This window comes from Danio rerio, chromosome 21, assembly GCF_049306965.1.
Source record: "Danio rerio strain Tuebingen ecotype United States chromosome 21, GRCz12tu, whole genome shotgun sequence".
NCBI classification, from domain to species: domain Eukaryota; kingdom Metazoa; phylum Chordata; class Actinopteri; order Cypriniformes; family Danionidae; genus Danio; species Danio rerio.
The window spans coordinates 31,645,001-31,667,823 of NC_133196.1; the positions used below are offsets into that span (position 1 = coordinate 31,645,001).

At 33.7% G+C, this 22,823-nt stretch overlaps 1 protein-coding gene across 41 annotated transcripts in view; it reads right to left on the reverse strand.

The window, feature by feature from the left end:
- nrg2a (neuregulin 2a) overlaps positions 1 to 22,823 on the reverse strand; it is a 194,218-nt gene that overhangs the window by 6,709 nt on the left and 164,686 nt on the right. For 5 of the 41 annotated variants that reach the window (XM_068215752.2, NM_001430844.1, XM_073934171.1 and 2 more), the window contains 6 exon segments: positions 21,474 to 21,532; positions 14,824 to 14,847; positions 7,270 to 7,372; positions 6,330 to 6,453; positions 3,919 to 4,046; positions 655 to 879 (listed from right to left, as the gene is read on the reverse strand). In XM_068215752.2, coding sequence (XP_068071853.1) covers positions 655 to 879; positions 3,919 to 4,046; positions 6,330 to 6,453; positions 7,270 to 7,372; positions 14,824 to 14,847; positions 21,474 to 21,532 — 663 coding nt within the window. 41 annotated transcript variants of the gene reach the window in all.

Consider the following 22,823-nt stretch of genomic DNA (forward strand, 5'->3'; position numbering starts at 1 on the left):
GAATCCTGAGCTCGGGGATAACTGAGTCCAGGGTTCCCGTCTGGTCAATAAGCATATAACAGGGTCATATCAGGTAGGTCTCGAGAGCTCCCCTCAGAAAGAGGTGTTTCTTCCAAAATAAAGATAAGGCAGTGGGGTGAAATCGGTCTATTTATTGTAAGCTTGGATTGATCTGATTGGATTATTGCTGATTATTGATGAGAGACCAGCCGCGATCAAACATATAACATGCATTGATGAAATAGAGTAATTGAAATAAACAAAAACATAAAAAAATAATATAAAAAAATAAACAACATAAAATAATAGGAAAAAATATATGAAAATTAAAAAATATAATGTAAACATTTGACAAAGCTGGGATACTCTGGTCACTCAGTCAGAAACGATGGATGAGGCTAAATATTATTATTAATTTATCACTATTTGCCAACACTATTACAAAAATTGCTAACTCTCTTTTTTCAACACAACAACCCCTAACCCAGGTTCAAAATTCACAGACTAACACCTCACGCAACAACCATTTGCTATTGACTCTTTCCCTCCACCCATGGCAGTCTCCAGGTATAAAGGCGGCTGCGCACTGAACACATGGTCTTACTGTGCACACTACACCTCTCGTCAGTCCCACAGCTGCAGAAAGAGGCGCACCTGTCGCTGTGCGGAGAGTCCCCGAGCGAGTCGAAAGAGTCGCCGTACTGCAGGGCCGGCCGGTGGGGCTCAGTAAAGCCACAGTGTGCGGCACGCCTGGCCCGAGCCTCCATGCACGCAGGACTGTTGCATTTACTGGTCCCCACTGAGGACGACATCAGGCCGGAAGGACAGTCGGAGAGGACGCTGTCTGTGCGCTCCAGACTCCACGTTCTCCCTTCATGTCTGAGAAAAGGTGGAGAGACAGAGAGAAAAAGGTAGAGGAAAAGGGAAGGAAGAAAGGAAGGAAAGCAGGATAGAAGTAAGCGCATAATGATTAAACCAGTGCTTCTTGACCTGTTTGTTTCCTTTTCCTTGGGCTTTGAGAGTTAGCCTGTTGTGTAAGATGTATTGTATGAATATGTTTTATGGGGCTTTATGGAGTTTTTGGAGATGGATTGATGGTTGTGAAATACTATCATGTTTCATCTTTTTCTATTTGCATTCCACTGATAAAATAAAAAGAGTTGAAGCAAATTGCTTTGGCATTAATTACTGTAATTAATTAGCAATTAGTTAATTAGCAATTTAGTGTTTTTTAACCTGAACGCACTGCATAAATTATATTTTTATTTAATACTTATCCTTTCATTTGTGTATATACACTACTTGACAAAAGTCTTGTCACCTATCCAATTTAATTAATACAGTAAGGTCAGACTTTGCTTAGACAAAAGTCTTGTCACTTTATAGAAATAATGTACAGAATAGAATATAAAGTCATTGTGCAATAGAAAAAGAATTAATGTGACTCTCATGAGCTTGGAGGATTGCATCCATACATTTCTGCAATGACTCGCATAACTTACCAATAAAGTCATTTAGGATGGTAAATAAGCAATCTTGCAAGACTCTCAGAGATTCTTTGGATTCATCTTCAATACCTCCTCCATCTTACCCCAGACATGCTCAATAATGCTAATCTCTGGTGACTGGGCTGGCCAAATTGGAGCACTTTGACCTTCTTCGCAGAAACTTTGATGTAGAGGCTAAAGTAAGAGATTTTTTCCTACTGAAGTATTTGCCCTCTCCTGTGGTTTGTAATGTAATGGGCAGCACAAATGTCTTAATACCTCAGGCTGTTGGCAACATCAACAGTCTATCCATTCTGCAGATCTCTTGCTTGACCCCATACTAAATGTAACCCCAGACCATGTTTTTTCCTTCACCAAACCTGACGAATATCTGAGAGAATCTTGGGTTCATGTGTGTTCCAATAGGTCTTCTGCAGGATTTGTGATGATTGGGATGCAGTTCAACAGATGATTTATCTGAAAATGCTACCTTCTGCCACTTTTCCAAATGATCAGCCAGAAGTCAGGTTTTCATTTGTTGCTCATACAACTGGGATCAACAACAAGACTTTTGTCAGGTAGTGTAAAATATGTCAGTTATATTTCAGTTTATTTGAACATTTACATTTTTAAATATCTTTACTTAAAATAATAAGAACACTGCTTGGGGTGAATAAATTACAGATAAAAAGTTTGATTTCTGGATGAACAAATAAAATAGTATTAATACTTTTAATTCAGTCGAAACAAAACTGCATATAAACAAACTGAAGTTTGAAACTTCTGCCTGAACTGTTCAGTTAATAACTCTTAATTTAAAGGTGAGGTAAGTAAGTTTGACACCCAGTGGTTAAACTAGGTATTGCACCCCTGGTTCAAAACACACACAAGAGCAGGTTGCCAGATAGACGATAACAAGAAAGGCTGATTTAAATTGTGTTCTACATAAAAGCAACGGCACGCGATAGAAGGAATATTTTCAATATTAAATGAAGTTTATGTTCTAACCAACACCTGTAATTTAGATTTTAGAAACAGCTTCTATTTCTTGCAGCTAAATAACAGAAAATTGACAATGATCATCTCAGGTACACCTCATGTGCTTTATTCAGCTTTAAATGCTAACAATGTGAGTTTGAATGCCATTTTACATGACATTTATTGCCATATACTAAAGTCAGCAGGAGATAGTTCCCCTCTTAAAAATTAAATTAATCCTTCGAAATTAAACTTTAGAACTGTGACTCATTCTATTCACATATCAGTGATTCAGCATGTATATTTAATTATGTTAAAGAGGTTTAATATGTACTAATTAGATTATAAACCTTACCATTTCATTGGAGTGCAATAAGTGCACTATTCTGTGCTTCTGAATGGCTGTATTTAAATTTCTGTCGTGTTTTTCTGGTGGAAACCTCTGCAAATCTCATCATAAAGCATGTTGTTAGGACACAGGGTTATAATGTAACCTGATCACCTAATGTTTACAATTGTAATGTTTATGCTATTTGCTAATTAATAACCTGTTTGAATCTACGTCTCATTTTAGAGTCTGCTACTGTTCACCGCAAATCGCATTTTGGTCACTGACGCATGCTTTAAGAGCCTTTATGACTGAATGAATCAAATATGTGGTTTTTCAACAAAGCAACCAAGAGTGCTAAAATATAATTGGCTAAACTGGCATCGGGCGAGTTAAAAGAACTGAAACAAAGACAGACGTTCCAGCACGTAATGCACATTTTCAAAACAGAATATCGTAGCATTGTTATTAAGATAAACAAGAATGTTCACTTGGCATGTTTCTTATATATCTGCAAACATATTATACTATTTTTATGCTTCAGAAGAGTCAAAAACTTACATACAGCACCTTCAAGTATTAACATTTGGATTTTTCAAAATAATTAACAATCATATAAAATGTATTTTTTTTATTTTTATTGCTAATATTACAGATAATTTGCTTCAAATTCCTCATTCCTCATTCTTCAAAACCTACAGATCTGGCACTACTATTTGTCAAATAACCCAGCTCCTAAAATTACGACTCAAGTGTTGCGGGCGCCAGATATTTTTAGAGTTTCAAAGCATTCAAGACAGAACAAGAAGAGCACCACCAGTTTAACCCACATGTGTTAGAGAATGAATGTGAGTGAAAAGCGTGAAGTGGGAGCCCTGCAAGATGATGGTACCGTATAACCTCTAAATATCTCTGCACTCGCTCACATCTGTGTCTCCGCTCTAAAACGGGTGAATAATGGCCGTCTAACTCAGATTCCACATCCAGCGGGTGACGGGAAGGCAAAGAATGCTGAATGAGATGAAAACAGACGTCTGACTCGAGCATGGGTCAGCCAGAGCGTGACCCCGTCATGAGTCCGCGCACACATTTGTGGTCAGGAAAGACACTCTTTCAGGTGTGTACCTGTGGGTGGAGGAATGAGCCCGGGTGGAGGAGTTGTGGGATCTGGAAGACTGACGGCTGCCAGGAAAAGGTGCCTCTGCTCCGTGCCGAATTACTCTCTCGGTTGCTGGCACATTTTTGGAGATATACTGCAATCAGGTATAAAAATAGGTCATGCTTTACTTGAATGGGCTATACATAAGACTGTCATAAAAACCTGTATAATTGTGACGTGATGTCATTAATAAGAAGGGGATTTTATGCATGCTTATGACATTGGGTACCAATATGTCAATTCAAATACAAAGATGACATCATTTGAGATGTTTCTGTCATGTTAAGTTAACATAAATACACTTGCCATGACATTAACAAGACATCAAACCTTGTCATAAATCTGGCATAAACATGATTGTCATGAGGCCAATGTAATTGTGTCATAAAATTTTATAAGTGTCATTCATATTTTTATTGACCTCAAATTCACTGTAAAACTACAAGTGTAAAATCATTAATGTACTGTAAGTCAACTCATTTCATCCAAAGCAACACAGAAGGAAATGATTTTTACCACTAAAACAAACAGCTCATTATCTTTCTTTCAACATGATGACAATCCTTGATTATTGCATAAAGCTTATGGCTTTATTCATATCAATAAGCTGAATTTAATTCATTTAGGTGTGGTTTAAAACAATAATGTTAAATGAGCTTAAACATCAACCCAGACTCATTGGAAATGCATGCCGTGAAATATGTTGCTCTGGCGACGTTTCTTGCAGCTTTTTTTTTTTTTTGACAAATTCACTAGAGGCTGCTGTGAACATTTTTGAGAATCTCAAATATGTTACTGGGTTGCATTTTCTCAGATGTACCATTTTGGTTGCATTTACACTTCATGGTTCAAATGACTCAATTCTAATTTTTTTTTCTCATGTGGCACAGATCGGATATGGCGTATGTACGTGTAAATTGGAACGAATCACAATGATTCCGATTTATTCAAATCAGATTCAGGCCTTGTTCGTATGTGGAAATTTATTTGATATGAATCGGATCTGTGCCCTCGTGTAAGCTGGTAGATCGGATTTCACCTGTCAATGCGAGTCGCGCATCATTGAAAACCATAGCGAATGTCGTCAAGTCTGTTGCTTTAATTTCAAAACAGACTTCAGCAGAGTCTCAAACCTTAAATCTCATACACAAGGACTAAAAAAGCTTGTATATTGTTATGTAGAGCAATTATTTAAACATGTTAACGAGAGAGAGAGAGAGAGAGAGAGAGAGAGAGAGCAATATCTGCCACCTAACCAATATAATATAAAACTATTGCATACATAATGTGCATAAATCAGGACGTAGACATGACATTGAGATGCCTACTAGTTTAAAAAGACCTAGATTAAAAGAAGATGGCCAAATAAGAACTTTTCTTTGATAAACTATAGTGGAAGAGCTTGTCATAAAGAATATGTAAAAAAATTAAACCCTGTAAACAGGAACGAAGTAAAGGGCACTATTTTTTCTAATTAATAGCGGTCAGTCAGCGCCCACTCTTTTTTTTCCTGGTCATTGCACATTTGCCATGTGCTGTGTAAATGCAGACAATCGGATGTGAGTCACTTTTAAAAGATTAAGTAAGCAGGTCATCAAATAAATCGGCTACAGTCACAAAATCGAAATTGACCATCAAGATCTGCAATGTAAATGCAGCATTAGATATCCTTGCTGTGCGCATCTGTGTGAAGCCGGACAGCTTGTCGTGCATAATCAACTGACCTGCACCCTTACCTAAACCCGACTGATAGTGTTTACAAAAGCAAACGAGAAGATAAAAGTGTATAGTGGCTGCATACTTTTACCACAATTTCACATTGCTTTTACATCGACCTGGTTTCTGGAACCGTCCTTTGCCAGACTCAAACCTGTTCCATGCATTTAAGTTGTTTTTGTGCTATTTATTAGGTGCTGCACAAACAACCATGTGAAAATAATTCCTTATCCATCAATAATGTGTCCCTGTAAATGTTTCACACTGTAGTGTGAAAAGGAACAAAAATGATCAGCGTCATACAACACAGTAACGCTCATTTTACTCAGAAATTCAGTCATGTATTTGCGGTTACCCAAAAATGTAGCCCTGGGCACATGTTCCCAATGAGTCTGTGTTGTTAAATGTAGACAGCATATATGCGAATGTTAAAATGGTATAAACACAGTATTAGAACACAGTGTACATTACTCAATTCATAAGATAACTCTTTTCACATATATATTTAACAATAAAATAAATAAATTACGAGTGCTCATTTCACAATATTAAATTGAAAGCTCTCTTATCATTAAAGTAGAACAAATGGGACAGAAGTTTTGTACCTAACGTCTTCTATGTGTTATATAGACAGATACACTGATAGATAAGAGTTACATACATCTACCATGGGAATCTCCTCAGGACCAGGCCCCGGGTGATTGGGTCCATTGGCCAGGTTGCGGTTTGGATGATCCACGTAGATGTTCTGCCTCAGATGATTGTGCATCTTCTTCCTCTGTTTCCTGGGAGGGAGGCTACAGTGAGGCAGGGTCACTCTCTCAGACACAGGTCCAGAGTCAATCATCACATTTAAAAGCTCACTAATTAGTGCTCTTTCTAGTGCTAGCTATTAAACTGATTTAATAAAAATCTGTCGATGTTTACAGACTGATTCACTGAATAGTGGCCACAAAAAGTATCGGTTTGGTTTGAATAGAGCTCTTTCTTTTATATCAATCTAATAAAGAAATGAGATTTCTGAATAAACAAAAATGTATTTACATTTTTAATTAATATTTAATTACATGTTTTATATATTTATATATATATTAAAATATTTTATTATAGATTTACATTAAATTAACTATCATTTATTTTATAAAATGTACTGTAAGAAAAAAAATATATATATAAGTGTACTTCCTGTTTATTAACTTGCATTTTCTTTGGAATAAAGTTAATAATGCTGTAAATATTGTTCAGATTCTTACACAAATCAAATATTTCACTTTTTACAACTTCAATATGCAGTATCACCAATATCCATAGGTATTAGTTTGGATTTTCCTGTATAATTTATACCTTATATTACACTTAAAGTGCCGGTAGCCATTGAGTCATAATTTATGAGTCACCAAGAACCAGTTTCAGCAAAAAGCTGCTTTAATGTTCTACTGAAGAAAAAAAAGTCACCTTCATCTTGCATGACCTAAAAGCGAGAGTGAAATGAACTACAAAAGTTGAAGAACAAAGTTGAACTATCCTTTTAAATATCACTCTTATTTGTACAGTACAGCTTTAACTACTATATCTGCCATTGCGCTCAATAAAGTACTTACTTGGTTTTGCAGTAGGCCACCACACAGACTATGCCCACCACTAAAAGAGCCACACAGATGCCGGTGATTGTCAGGACTCTCTTCTGATAAAGCTCCTCTGCCTCTGTGCACGCAACACAAGCAAACAACAGTCACCAGAATCATCTACAACTAAACTTGCTTCCAAACCCTCTCTTAAACAGATCCCACTGCTGCAACAATCATCCGGATCTTTCAGCGTTGATATCATGTTTATATGTACTTCCCAAGTTATATAAAAAATCACTGTTTATTAATGTAAATGAGGCATTATTTCATTAACCATGTGCTATTTTACATACATTTCTATCACAAAAATGTGAAAACCAAATGAAATTGGGTAAATTGTTTTCCGACATCTTAAACTGAAGGTTTTTAAAGAGGGGTTTCTGGATATCTAGTTTAACAATTTCACAATAATTTGTAGAATCAAACATTGTAAATAATCATTCAAATTATGTATAAGCAAACCCTCTGTACAAACATTCAGAATATAGACATAGATGTGAATAAAAATGTGAATCTATGTCTAGATGTAAATGAAAATGTGAATTCGTCTACGTCGATGTAAATAGTGCTTAGTTGGAGAATTATGGCTTAGTTGAAAAGAAAACGAATGTTAAAATATGTATTGTAATTGAAATATGCATATGCAAATGAATAAATTGTGTAATAGAGTGAAATTTGCATGTTCTGTTCATATTAAACTGATAGGTGCATGTAAAGCAGTGCTTTTGCCTGCGGTGTCTTTTCTTAATCGTGAACTGGCATCAAGGCTCAACGCTGGCTTTAACGGAGCAGCTCAGCAATGGAAACTGCTTGTGCGAGGAATTGTGTTTATCATTATCATGGACATGAGGGAATCGGCCAGTCTGAATGATCTCCCAGTGGGCACTGATGATTTCTGTGTGTCCATGTGGATGCCATTCTCCACCGGGGGGCGTCGTGATTCAGCTCAATTTACAGGCTCAAATTGAATATCTGGAGGACAATTGAAATTTGAATGACCGTTTGAGACAAATTGGTTTAAAAGGCGATCAACATGGAGGCACAGTTACAATCATCAGGCGTTAGTGTCGGCGATGGTTTATTGTATTGATAACCAATCAAAGCGTGGATACTTAGCAAGCATTCAAAGTAATTTTGTGGATCCAGTACAAGTTAAGCTCATTTGACAGCATTTGTACTCTACAGTGAGGCACTTACAATGCAAGTGAATGGGGTAGCTTGAAAACATCACCCACAACATCACTGCCAACACATCTGCTTTTATATCTTTCAAAAGTAGGCACAATTTAATCACAAGTGTCACTTTATTATTATTATTATTGTTTTAAATATGAAGAGTTAACTAAAATAAATACTTAAGATTAAGATTATTTTTGCCCTTTTCTCATCATCATCATCTTTTTTGTTATACAAGTTGACAGATTCCATTTGATCATTTTGAAAACATTACTGTAATGTTAATGACAATGTAAAAACACTAAACTTAATGTATTGTTAGGTTTTATTTTGTTCCATTAGAATGTAAGCCTTTTTAAACACACATTTTTCTAAAAATAAAAACAAGAAAGTGTATTCGTTTATCATTTTTAAAGATAACAATGAAGTCATTTTTTATATTTTAAGTGATGATCGACATCATGCCTCAAAGCCTACATTAACAGTTTAACACTAAACCCTTAACTAGCCCTTAAAGTGATTTAAAGTTTTACATAATAACACATTTTAACAACAAAAAGTACTTTCCTATATGTCATAATTATAGGCTTTACATGTCTGCTTTAAGATGCTCCATTAGTTTGCCAATTGTCCATTGTAAACACCACACTACCATCTTGATTTTATTTATTTATTTATTTATTTATTTATTTATTTATTTATTTAATAGATTAAGTGCACATTTAATAGAATAATTAATGTACAGTAAGATATTTCATAAAATGAAGCTTTTAAATTATCAAAATAAAGGGCCTTTACTTTCATTGCAAGCATTGTAGCCTCACTGTGGTCAAAATTTTTCCAAAAAAAAATAAATAAATAAAATAAATAAATAAAATACAAAATAAAATCAATGAATAATAATAATAATAATAATAATAATAATAATAATAATAATAATAATAATAATAATAATAATAAATGACACTTTTTGAAGTGAGCATAACTTGTATTGGATCTGGTAACTTTTCTGCAACAACCACTGAATGCTGGTTACATATTTTTCAAATATCAAACAACAATCTATGTCCAGCCTTTAGCTTTTTTTCCTTTGGAAATGAGGTCTCACAGACCTTCCAAAAGGAAGAGAATGTGTGTCCGAGAGGAGGAATGGGGACTAGTTAGGGGGAGAAATATTTCATAATCAATAATGAAATAATCCAGCTGTCGTTCGCTATGGAACATTCTTTTTTCTGTGTGCTGGTAGGAACAAATCTGTGTGACTTCATAGAAACCCCAGTTTACACGTATCGTAAAACAGATCATTTTCAAAGGAAAACAGAGGCTGTTTTTGTAAGCAAAGAACAGACGATTGGGAGAGATCATGTAAACAACCTAATTATGCTACTAATGCAGTTTAGCATGCTAGGGCCGCCAGGATTCAGTTTGTTCAAGCTCGGGTAAAATGAAGACCAGAAAACAAAAAGAAAAAACTGCATTCAATTGGAAACCGTTATCAAATGCAGCTGCCGAAAGCAAATTGGTTTGAAGAGAGGAATGGCCAATTAGCGTGCAAGGATGGAAAGAAAAATGATAGAGCAAAGTCAACAGGAAAGAGGACAGATGCAACAGAGGGAAGAAATGAAGGGAGAAAATGAAAGTAAAGAACAGATTTGTTTGGGACTCTTATCTGCAGCACTCATCTATATTGCATTGAAAGTCAAGTCGCCGTATTTAAATGTGTATTTTATATTAAAAAAATAAATAAAAAAACATCTGGATAAATTGCAGTTTCTCATGAAAATGTTTATGTAACATTAAAAGTCAGAATTATTAGGCAGTTAATTTTTTCCCCCAATTTCTGTTTAACGGAGAGAAGATTTTTTCAACACATTTCTAAACATAATAGTTTTAATAACTCATTTCTAATAACTGATTTATTTTCTCTTTGCCATGATGAAAGTAAATAATACTTTACTAGATATTTTCCAAGACACTTCTATACAGCTTAAAGGCTTAACTAGGTTAATTAGGTTAACTAGGCAGGTTAGGGTAATTAGGCAAGTTATTGTCTAATGATGGTTTGTATATTATCAAAAAATATAGCTTAAAAGGGCTAATAAACTTGACCTTAAAATGCTTTTTAAAATATATAAAAAATCTGCTTTTATTCTAGCTAAAATATAACAAATCAGACTTTCTTCAGAAGAAAAATATTATCAGAAATACTGTGCAAATTTCCCTGCTCTGTTAAACATAATTTAGGAAATATTTAAAAAAGAAAAAAAGGGGCTAATTCAAGGGTAACTAATAATTCTTATTTCAACTCTATGTTTTGGTTTTAGCATTACACATATAGTACAGTATATTAATTTTCTATTAAAAATACACAAACATTCAAGATAAGTTGTAAGAATGATTCTCTGAGAACTTTATTTCATTGTAAGCACAGAATTACCCTTTTCACCTTTAATACCTTAAACATTTAATTTATTTATTTAAGTTATGAAACTTAAATCAATGTTACGTTATTTAAAATCCATGCAACAATTACATTTAAACTCTTAAAGACAATTAAGAGTTAATTTTTATTAATTAATTTTTCAACATTTACAAACATATTATTGATTTCCAGAGTTATATTGTTTACATTACACTCTAAAAAACATGTGTGTGATCAATTAGTCCTGACAGCATATGTTTTAGCTCACTGTAACTTATTAAACTAAGTTAGCTATGTTCCAACTTTATTGTATAAGTCACGCAAGCTGTTTTAAGTTGGCTTAACATAATTCAAGTTCAATTGAATCGTAAGGTTAATTTGATTCAGCTTAAACATTAACACTGTATTAATGTTTCACTCAATGTTTCAACATTGACAAAAAACATTCTTGATTTTGAGAGTTGTTTTGTTTACATTACACTGTATCAAACTTATTTCGATTCAGCTTAAAAATGTAAGGCAACCAGGATTTTCTTACAGTGTAGTTTATAATAGATTTTTATTACCAACTAATTATTCATTTTATTTCTAACAAAATCTTGAAGATAATAAATACTGTAAAAACATTGATTACTGTTATTCCATGTTCACACATTACCCTTTTTTAAAAATAAAACTTAATTGTAAACTGTAACCCCTCAAAATGAATAAAACTACCAATTAACTTTTAATAAACTATTCTCTGAGAGACTAGAAAATAATAGTAAAAATTATAATAATAATACAGCTGATATTAAATCATTTTCTTACATTATTTGAAATGTCAAATAGTCACCTGAAAGAGTTGAAAAGTGCGTGCGTAAGGGAAAGCACTTGAATCAACATGAGTCAAAACTTTCCAGGTATAACGCAGGCTAATTAGATTCAATGTTAGTACTACTCCAGTGCACATAAATACACTTGAAGCACTTACTGTTCAGTAAACACCAGGTTTGTGTGTAAAACTGACGGAGGTTTACACAAATCACCCCCGCGCAATGCTAACTACTTTAGAGCTTCAGACCTGCTGCATGCACTTTAACAAATCTGTGTACATCTTCAAAAAACTGACTCATCTGCTGACTTTTTTGTGTTTTCTAACTGATTCAACAAAAGATATAGTTGCTTAAAGTCCTAGCTAAAACTTGAACTGTCTACGCACATGGTTAAATGCTCACATTAAAGCCGTTTTGGCAATGTTTCATGAGCTGCATGGAAATTTACGGCTTATTTTAAATAGGTACAAGTTCTAAGGCTTGGTTCACACGGCACACATATGCAATTTAGATTTCGAACCTGATATTTTGGACATTTTGCAAGTAATAATATTTTATCTGATTGTTCAGCATCTGGTATGCGCATTGGTTGCCAGAGAATTTCTTTTTTTGGCTCGCTCATTCATAGTGAATATCTCATAATTCACTAGATGAGGAAAATGAGAGACACAAATAGTGTATTGGACAGCCCCAGTCAATTGTGAATTTTGTATAATGTTACATATGGGCTGTGTCATGTTGGTCTTGTCAAAATACTGATTTGTTTAGTTGGACTAAGAGAGCATTTACACAACATTAAAAGTGTATTTTTAAAAATAGCTTTTTGCTTACTACATCCTAATGGAAACAGCTATTCCATGTATAATTAACAATAATTATAACTTTTATTAAAAATAACTTTAATAAAAAAAAAAAAAAGTTATCTATTATGGTCATGTCTCTGCAATCTCACAGAGAAATTAGGTCATTTTGCGCATCATTTTTAAAATATATTTTGGCAAATTAGTGGCTAATTTGTATGAATTGTACAAAAATTTAGAGGCTAGTTTTAACGCCATCCATGAACCCTTTTTATTTTATTTATCTTCATTTTATTTTATTTTTTATTTATTTATTTATTTTTTTTTTATTTATTTTATTTATTTATTTATTTATATAAACTACAAAAACATGATTTTGTGAAAACAGTGGCATGATGTGAAGGTGTAGATTCTACAAATTTATCGGCAGGTCTAAGTTTTCAAATATAAATCTTTAAAGACTTAAACCATTTAGTTTGATCCGACCCAATCTTTTAGGAAAGTAAGGCAAATAGGGAATAACTTTCATAAATTTGTACAATTTATTCATGTTTTAATCTAAAATTTTTAGAAACCCCTTCTTAATATAAACAACAGTAGAACAACAGTCAGTTGTATAAAAACATTTGATTAAGATCATTGAAATTTACATGTAAATTAGTCAGAAGTGAAAATACCAGCAAATTGCTGTGAGATCATGTTGGTCGTTTATTTACGCAACAATTAAATTTAGGAATTAAGGCCATTTTAACATTACACATTTGTAAATGGGATTTATAATGTAAGTTTTTTGTATTTTTTTATTATACTATTATTGTCTGAGTAATCTACAAAAAAATTATGTTGAAGCAAAACTACAATAGCAACCTACAGGAATATGACTCTGTGAATGACGTTGTTGAATTCATAAAGGTTCATGCACACTCGGGTGATTTTCACTTAAGCTTATCACCGATGTTTAACAATCGCAATGTGTGTGTGTGTGTGTGTGTGTGTGTGTGTGAGTGTGTTTATGTTGAATTTGTTGTAAATTTGTTTGTTAAGAAACAAAAAATTACAGGCTAATATTTGCGGTTTCATGTATTGCATTAAAAAGACTATTCGACCAATAAGATTGGCACTTTTATTCCTACTGTATGCCTCGAGCTGTTCAAGTTACAATAAAACATGGCTTGGTGGTGCTCAAGCACAGTCTAGCCAAGCTCAAATCAAACAGGATTCAATGACTAGTTTCATTTCACTCAATTTTTTTCATGGCTTGTAACTTTTCCCGCAAACGTTTAAAGGGGCATTTTAGCGCTGTAGTGGAGAATAGACTAAAGTGAAAAAGCTAACACGATTTCTTTTGCGCAACAAATAAATGTCAGAAGCATAGGATTGACCAGCGCCACCTTGTTAAGTGGGGTATTTAAAGCCTGATCTCACGAGGAAATATTTTACGTTTTGTCAGTTTAGTGGCTAATTCATACGAATTTTGTATGAAAATGTATGATTTAAAAAGGAGACGTGACACCCAACCGCACCCCTAACCCCAACCGTCATTGGGTGATGAGCAAATTGTACTAAACTGTATGAATTAGATCCTACGAATTCATACTAAATTAAAAAGTTACAAATTGCCGTGAGATTGCATTGGTATTTCTGTTTTTTCATTAAGCACTAGCTCAACATCAGGGAATGATTTTCATTGCCAGTTAAAATCGCTCAAGTAGGAATGATGAAAAACGATGCTGAGCAAAACCCATTCCAGTGTGCACAAGCTTAAATAAAGTATTTTTATCTGCTAATCTTGTATACTGAAGTATTTCTATTTACATTTTGTCAAGCAAAACATATTATTTACTATTAATTCATTTTTAACTATTATTATTCCTGGCAAGCGGGCAATGTTTTAACAACATGTATATGAAACTTTTCAGAAACTGAAAGCTTTTCTTCATTTTGCTGTTGTGTAAACGCACCCTAAGACACGCTCCAAAAAAAAAAAAGAGAGAGATTTTAATCAGACTTCAGACCACATATAGATTTTTATCAACATTATATTTCATGTTTTAGCCTTTTTCCCCAAAACAGATTTGAGTCGTATCCATTTTTTTTTTCTGCCTGTCTGAACAAAACCTTAGAATCCCGCTGTGACGAGACGAGGGCTGCAGATAATGATTCCCATGCTGACTCTTGGAAAGAAGGGCTACTATATAGAGATTGACAGATTCATTTGTTAATCAATTTGTTCATTTGCTTTAGAGTCCATCAGAGAGAGTCTATGGAGGTGTGTCGAGTGGAAATCTGGAAAGAAGGAAGGACTGGTCCATACCCATAAATTCAATCCCCAGAGACTCTGCCAGTGCAAAGAGTTGATAATGAAGAGCAAAAACAAAAACAGAGAGAGAGGAAAAACAAGAACAAGATTTAAGAGAGAGATATCCCACCATACACAGGAACACATATGGACAAAATTATGAAAGTCACATTGTGGACACATCATGCAGATACTGTCATATATATAACAGAGAATAAGTGGTTAGATCATGCAGGTTAGAGCACATCCAAAATATGGGTTTCTACGATTAATATGGAAGCACTGGTTATAATTGCAAGTAATAAAACAAATGATAAACTAGTCGTTATTATGGCATTTACTGCATGGATTAGGATCTGACATTTCTAAAAACGAGCTCTAGGTTAGTAGATTTTATTGTATGAATTAATATCATCATATTGGGCGGATTGTTAGACACTTTAATTCCTGTTATTTTAGGCAGGGTGTTTCAACTCTATCATTAATATAATTGTTGTTATACTACAAACACAACAGCAAGTATGCAGGAATGCAGGTAAATTGATATGCATTGAAGTGCACAATTAAAAATATCTCTGATGTGGCTTACCTGTGGGGCTCACAGACAGTCAATATTATTCATAAAACATAAATCGGGTTTATGTTAATTGTTAATAACAAGATGCTATTTGCACTCTGCAATGAGTATTAGTAGAACATGCGGAATGCAACAAGAGATGTCGGCTAGACACAGCAATTTAGCTATTACACTGAATTTTGCCTGTAGCTTTTGTCTGGATTGAGTGTACACTGATGGACAGAGCTCTGCATGTCCTAACAGGTTGTATGTTATTGCTGATAATGGCTACAAATTTTGTTGTTACTCAAAGGGTCAAAGGATCAGGATAATATGATTGTTTGAGTGAATAAACAAGCACTGAGCAGCACACATGCCTAATATTAGCAGTAAGAGATTCCCACTGTTGTCTTTTTTTTTTTTTTTTTTTTTTTTTTAACTAGGAACAGATGTGGGATACAGATGAGTTACTTAATTATAAAAAAAGCATATAATAAAAGGCAGATATATGTTGTTAGTATAAAGACTAGAAGTGTAATGGAACACAAAATGATGGTACATTCAGTATAAATTTATATATAAATGTCAGTATAGTACATTGGAAAAAACTAAACAAAAATGTTTATTTTTTATTTAAATAGTGGTTTTCTTAGCAAACTATGTCTTGAAAATTAATTTTCTTAAGATAAAAATATATATATATTATGTTAGTGTCTAAAATGACTTTAACACTAGAGTCAGTTACAGCTGAAGCCCATATATTACATTTAATTACTATTAATTTAAAGATTTAGCTATAATTACTGAACATTTCACTAAAACGTAAGAAATATATCAATATTTAATTTATCCTGATATTATTTTATTTAGTTTCCCAGTGATGGGTTGCAGCTGGAAGGGCATCTGCTTTGTAAAACATATACTGTATAAATCGGCGATTCATTCTGTTGTGACAACCCCAGATTAATAAGGAGACTAAGCCAAAAAGAATATGAATGATTATTTTATTTATTCTAATAAATGTTTAGTAATATTCATTTTAAAAATACAGTCTACAGTTACAGACAAAGCAGACATATTACATTGAATTACTATTAATTTAAAAGATTTAGAAATCAATACTGAACATTTTACTAAAATGTATGGGAAAAATCTAAATTTAATTTACTCTGATAATATTCTTTTATTTATTCTGATAAATGTTTAGTAACATTTCTTTATTTTTTAACTTAGAGCTTTTAACTTTGATATTTGTGTTATGTATATTATGTCAGAATATAAAATACTTTCATTGGTAATGATTTAAAAACTTTTTGGAAGAAAAGCTTTTTGGCTTCCTGTTGTCTTAAAATTAACATAGTTTAAGTAATAAGTTTAAAAACAACACCTTAGTTGTTAATTTAGGCAAATTAATTGTTTTTGTTTTAAATTAGGAAGCAATGTCATCAATAGTTTACGGAATAAAAAAATTGTATTTTAATGATTGTAGATGTTATAAATGTTATTAATGTATGCCTTTTTTTTTAATGAACTTTCCACAAATATTGTTATTGATTAATGAATATTATTTCTGATGCTCGGCTTCTACCAGAGACCCCCTTGCATTGAAGCTCTCTCCTACGATTCTAATTGGTAGCGCAATTACAATTCTCTCACCCGAGAGCTGAACAGAAAGTGACAGAAAATCATTTTCTTTAGGTTTTGTAAATACTGTATCGACACGTGCAAAGTATCGGTAGGTATTATATCGGCAAATATTTGCTAATCAGTATTGAAAAGTGCAGAGTATCTGTAGGTATGTTAGCAAATATTGGTAATCAATACTGAAAAGTGCAGAGTTTCTGTAGGTATTGGTAAATATTGTATCGACAATTACAAAGTATCGGTAAGTATTAAATCGGCAAATATTTGGTAAGTGGTACTAAAAAGTGCAGAGCATGTGTAGGTATGTCTGTAAATATTGGTAATCAGTAGTGAAAGGTGCAAAGTGTCTGTAGGTATTGGTAAGTATTGTTTCGACAAGTACAAAGTATCGGTAAGTATTATGTTGGTAAATATTTGGTACTCGGCAGTGAAAAGTGCAGCATATTTGTACATATGTCAGTAAATAATGGTAATCAATGTTAGATGGGTGGGGTGGGAGATAGGGTTTTGAGTTCTGTTTTATAGTAAGCTAAATTCCCTGTGAAGAAGTAATTCCAAGAGAACTTTTATATATGACCCATCTCTTTCCTGTATGGATTTAGGCTATGCATTATTTATGAAGGTTTTTGCAATGAAAATGAAATTAAAGAGTTTTATTTCTTAAAAACGACATTTTACACCAACCCTACACCCTTTTTTGTCATTTATAAACAGATGTTTTAATTAATTTATTACTATGATTTTTTTCTGGTTATTTCCGATGCTCGGCTTCTACCAGAGACGCCCTTGCATAGAAGCTCTCTCCTACGATTCTAATTGGTAGCGCAATTACAATCCTCTCACCCGAGAGCTGAACAGAAAGTGACAGAAAATCACTTTCTCTCAGAGATGACAGCTCTGAGCACATGTCTGCCCTCACGCTCTACCAGCAAGCTGAGAATCACAGGCGACCTTTGCATGTAGCGAAGACATTTTGTCAGCTGTTAACTGTGTTGTAATATCCCTTCATTTCTTCCTGGCGCCAAAGTCATTTTTTTCCCTCACACTGCTTGTGCATACACGCACCTATTGTGCTACATTTATGCTATTTACATTTCCTCAGGTCTAAAAGCCAAGGTACCTGCACTGTTTTAACATCTAATGTTGACAGACACTCATTTCCAGACCTCCCAACCTGAAGTACAGAAAGGAAGCCAGTGGAAAAGCTAACAATCCACACATGCAAAGACTTGATCCGCTCTTCCGATACAGTAAATATATTGATAAATTATGACATGACACTGGTTATAACACACGTCAGATTATAATTTTTCATGTTACTGTATGCAACTCTTTGAGTGTTTTATGTATCACATCATAAATTATATATTTTTTTATACAGAGCACTGCACAGTAAAGAAAAAAAAGTTGCTGCCTTAAATTAACTTACATTAAGTTGTCATGAACTTACTTTTAGAAATAATTTCAACCAACTGTAAACATCAAGTGGAATTTATCTCTAAAATGAATATAATAAATACTTTAGTAACATCTGAAAACACTCCATACATTAAATATAAATTACACATTTGTCAATAGTGAGGAAAGTCTATTCTGTTCTACATCTAGCTGCATGCGTCAATCTTTTATATTCTACCTCCTGTCTTTTTATTAACTAATAAACATATCTTAAGATTAAGGTCACAGTGTTAAAATGTAAACAGCAGCAGCGTAGCAACGCTCTTGAGATCACAAAGGCTTGATTATACAGACTATGCGGACATAAGCAGACGCCAATAGCTCACAGGCATGAGCTGTCAGTTGTAGTGATCCCTCTAATCTAGTGTTATTCTGCAGTTGATGGACATGTGCACTGGAGACACAAATGTGCAGCCTTATACGGTTAAAATGTGTCACCTCGGGGAAGTGGAGTTGTTTAATTTCACAGCATAATTAAGGGGTGTTCTTTAAAGTGAGGGATTTGTGACAGGATTATGCGAGGGAAACAATACACAGTGTTCTTGCTTTACACTGTACTCACTTGTGAAACTATAGCATGGTGTATTGTGTGCAAATTGGCTTGAGCAGTAATATAAACAAAACGCAAAAAAGCAAATACTACTTTTTGAAGTTATTCTTTCTTATTTAAGTTATCCTATTTCTTATTCTTTTGTAAACATCTATTCAAAATATTACTAAGGAAGTGTAAAGTGTAACGTGGTTTAAACAGCAACAACATAGAAATGTCTCCTACAGGACCTACATGTTTGCCGTGTTATTACATGGTTAATAAAATATGCAAAAATGATAAAATCAATTAAAGTTAATCCTAAATATACCAAATACTAAAATATTGATAAATATTACTAACAAATTATTAGTGAGTATTGGGATGTGTTGAATCAGCAAGTACAAATATCAGTAGGTTTTGTATTGTAAAGTATTGGTAATCAATATTAGAAAGAACAAACGTATCTGTAGCTATCAGTAAGAATTTTATCAGCAAGTATAAATTATCTGTAAGTATTGGTAATCAGCATCAACAAGTACAAAATATTGCTAAGTGTCATATAGGTAAGTATTGTACTGAAAAGTACAAAGAATCTGTAGGTATGGATAAGTCTTGTATCAACAAGTACAACGTATCGGTGAGTATTATATCAGTAAATATTGGTAATCAGTTCTAAAAAGAGCAAATAATCAGTAGATTTTGGTAAGTTTTGTATCAACATGTACAAAGAATTGGTAAGTATCATATTGATAACTATTGGTAATCGATACTGAAAAGTGCAGAGTATCTTTAGGTTTTGTAAATACTGTATCGACACATGCAAAGTATCGGTAAGTACTATATCTGCAAATATTTGCTAATCAGTATTGAAAAGTGCAGAGTATCTGTAGGTATGTTAGTAAATATTGGCAATCAATACTGAAAAGTGCAGAGTTTCTGTAGGTATTGGTAAATATTGTATCGACAATTACAAAGTATCGGTAAGTATTATATCGGCAAATATTTGGTAAGTGCTACTGAAAAGTGCAGAGCATGTGTAGGTATGTCTGTAAATACTGGTAATCAGTAGTGAAAGGTGCAAAGTGTCTGTAGGTATTGGTAAGTATTGTATCAACAAGTACAAAGTATCGGTAAATATTATGTCGGTAAATATTTGGTACTCTGCAGTGAAAAGTACAGCATATTTGTGCATATGTCAGTAAATAATGGTAATCAATACTGATAAATGCAAAGTATCTGCAGGTATCCCTGTAAATATTGGTAATCAGTTCTGAAAAGTGCAGAGTTTCTGTATGTATTAGTAAATATTGTATCGACAAGTACAAAGTATCGGTAAGTATTATATCGGCAATTATTTAGTAATCGGTATTGAAAAGTGCAGAGTATCTGTAGGTATGTTGGTAAAGATTGGTAATCAGTACTGCAAAGTGCAGAGCATCTGTAGGTATTGGTAAATATTGTGTTGACAAGTACAAAGTATCGGTAAGTATTATATCTGCAAATATTTGGTAATCAGTACTGTAAAGTGCAGAGTATCTCTAAGTCTTGGTAAATATTGTATCGTCAACTACAAAGTATCGGTAAGTATTAAATCCGCAAATATTTGGTAATGAGTACTGTAAAGTGTAGAGTATCTCTAAGTATTGGTAAATATTGTATTGACAACTACAAAGTATCTGGAAGTATTATATCTGTAAATATTTGGTAATCGGTACTGAAAGTGCAGAGTATCTGTATGTATGGTGGTAAATATTATTAATCAGTACTGAAAAGTGCAGAGTATTTGTAGGTATGGTTAAGTATTGTATCGACAAGTACAAAGTATCGGCAGGTACTGGTAAGTATTGTAATGACAAGAACAAAATATTGGTAGGTACTGGTAAGTACTGTATCACCCAGTAAAAATGTTTGGTAAATATTGGTAATTAGTATCTAAATAATTCTGGGAAAAAAGTGGTATTGGTGCATCCCTTGTTTTTATATCTACATTATTATTAGCTAACAATTGACTTGTTTGTGACATATTATATTCCATTTGGACATTTTATAGCATGTGTTTATGGTTAGTACACTGACAGCAACTGTACTTTGTTGCTTTAATTTGTTAAACCAGGATGCAGCATCCTAATTAGGGGTGTTTTATTGCCATTATGATTATGGCCAAGTTACGGATTAACTTAATGAACAGCATGCAATCATACTTAAAGAAAACATGCATTATTGATTGCATTGAAAATGTTACGTAGAGTTGATTAATCAATGTGATGAAATGCTGCACTAAATAAAACTCATTCATTGTAAAATAAATAAATAAACAAATAAATAAAACAACATAAAAATAACATTAATTTGTTAGAACATTATGTATTTTATTAACCATAGCAAAACATCATTCACACATATCCTAGTTTAGCATGCAATCCAGACAGACAGACAGACAGACTGACAGATGGACGGAAGAAGAAATGGACATACGGTAGAAACTGGCCATAACGGAGGTTTGACACCGATCACCAGTATAGTCATTTGGACACCTGATGGAAAGAGACAAAACCATAGAAAGATAGAGAGGTCGAGCAGAGAGAAAAAGATGCAGAAGGAGAAGAGGGTAATAGCAAGAGAGAGGGAGAGAGGGGGGAGAAAAAGAAAGCAAAGAGAACATTAGGACAACAGCACAATTATGTACAGCAGAAACAGAGGATCCCACTGGAGGCACCACAGTGTCTATTTCAGGACAGACTAAAGCCAGCAAGTCTTGGGAGGCGGAAGAAGGTAAAGGAGAGACAGCAGTGGTAACCCAGTGACAGTCGGTCCTCTGTTTGCGGCTGTGCATCTCAAGTCAACATACTTTTATTAGGTTTGGGCATGTATAACCGCAGGGGCTCTGTCTGCAAGCACCGCGGGCCGAAGTATCCATCCGGACATCTGGGGGAAGGAGAGGTGGACAAGATGACACACATAATATACAGCAAACGCATACACAGGTACCACACAGTGAGGATGTTATGCACAATGAAGTCAGCAGTAACCATATAGTCTTGTAAAGAGCATTCCGCAGCTTTTGTTTAACGATAGCACAGCGAAAGACATTTTTCTTAATTGCTGTGGTATTGTTTTTAAATATACAACAGCTGATTCTTAACCCTCCTATTATCCTTGGGGTCAATTTGACCCGATTTAATCTTAATCGTATGTGCATATATAGTTTACATAGTTTTTTTTTTTTTTTGCTTCATATTGAATGACTTTTCCTAATTTAAAAGAAAAAACTTGGCAAACATAAAATTAATATGATATATTTTTTTCAATTCCCTGTACCCATTTTGTAACATTGGTGTTCCTTGGGGTCAATTTGGCCCCAGGGACTTTTAGCTGTATAAAACACAAGAAATAGTAAAAAAAAAAAAAAAAAAATGTATTAGGGGATTGAGGGGTGGGGGGGCAAATTCTTGCAAAATTATTTTTAAAGGAGGAGAAAACATAATTCACGTGGTTTACTGGGTAGGTGCAAAGCTATAAAACCTTGCGCATGAAGCTTTCTAAACTATTTCTCATTGCGCTCTGTGTGCTCTCTCTTTAAGCACTCTCGATTGACAATTGCCTCGAAGCAAAGGTTTTCTGTCAGCGATTTTGTCACAGGTTTTTGACATTGAAAGTGTGAGAGGAGAATGTGTCTGAAACGAGATAATCTTGAGGAGGACCCTGATTATGAGGCATCCTCCACAGATGAGAATGACAACCCTAGTGTTGACCCTCTTGTTGTCTTTCAACCACCAGCAGACACCTTTCAAATATAGGAAATTATTACAATCCCGCTCACCACTT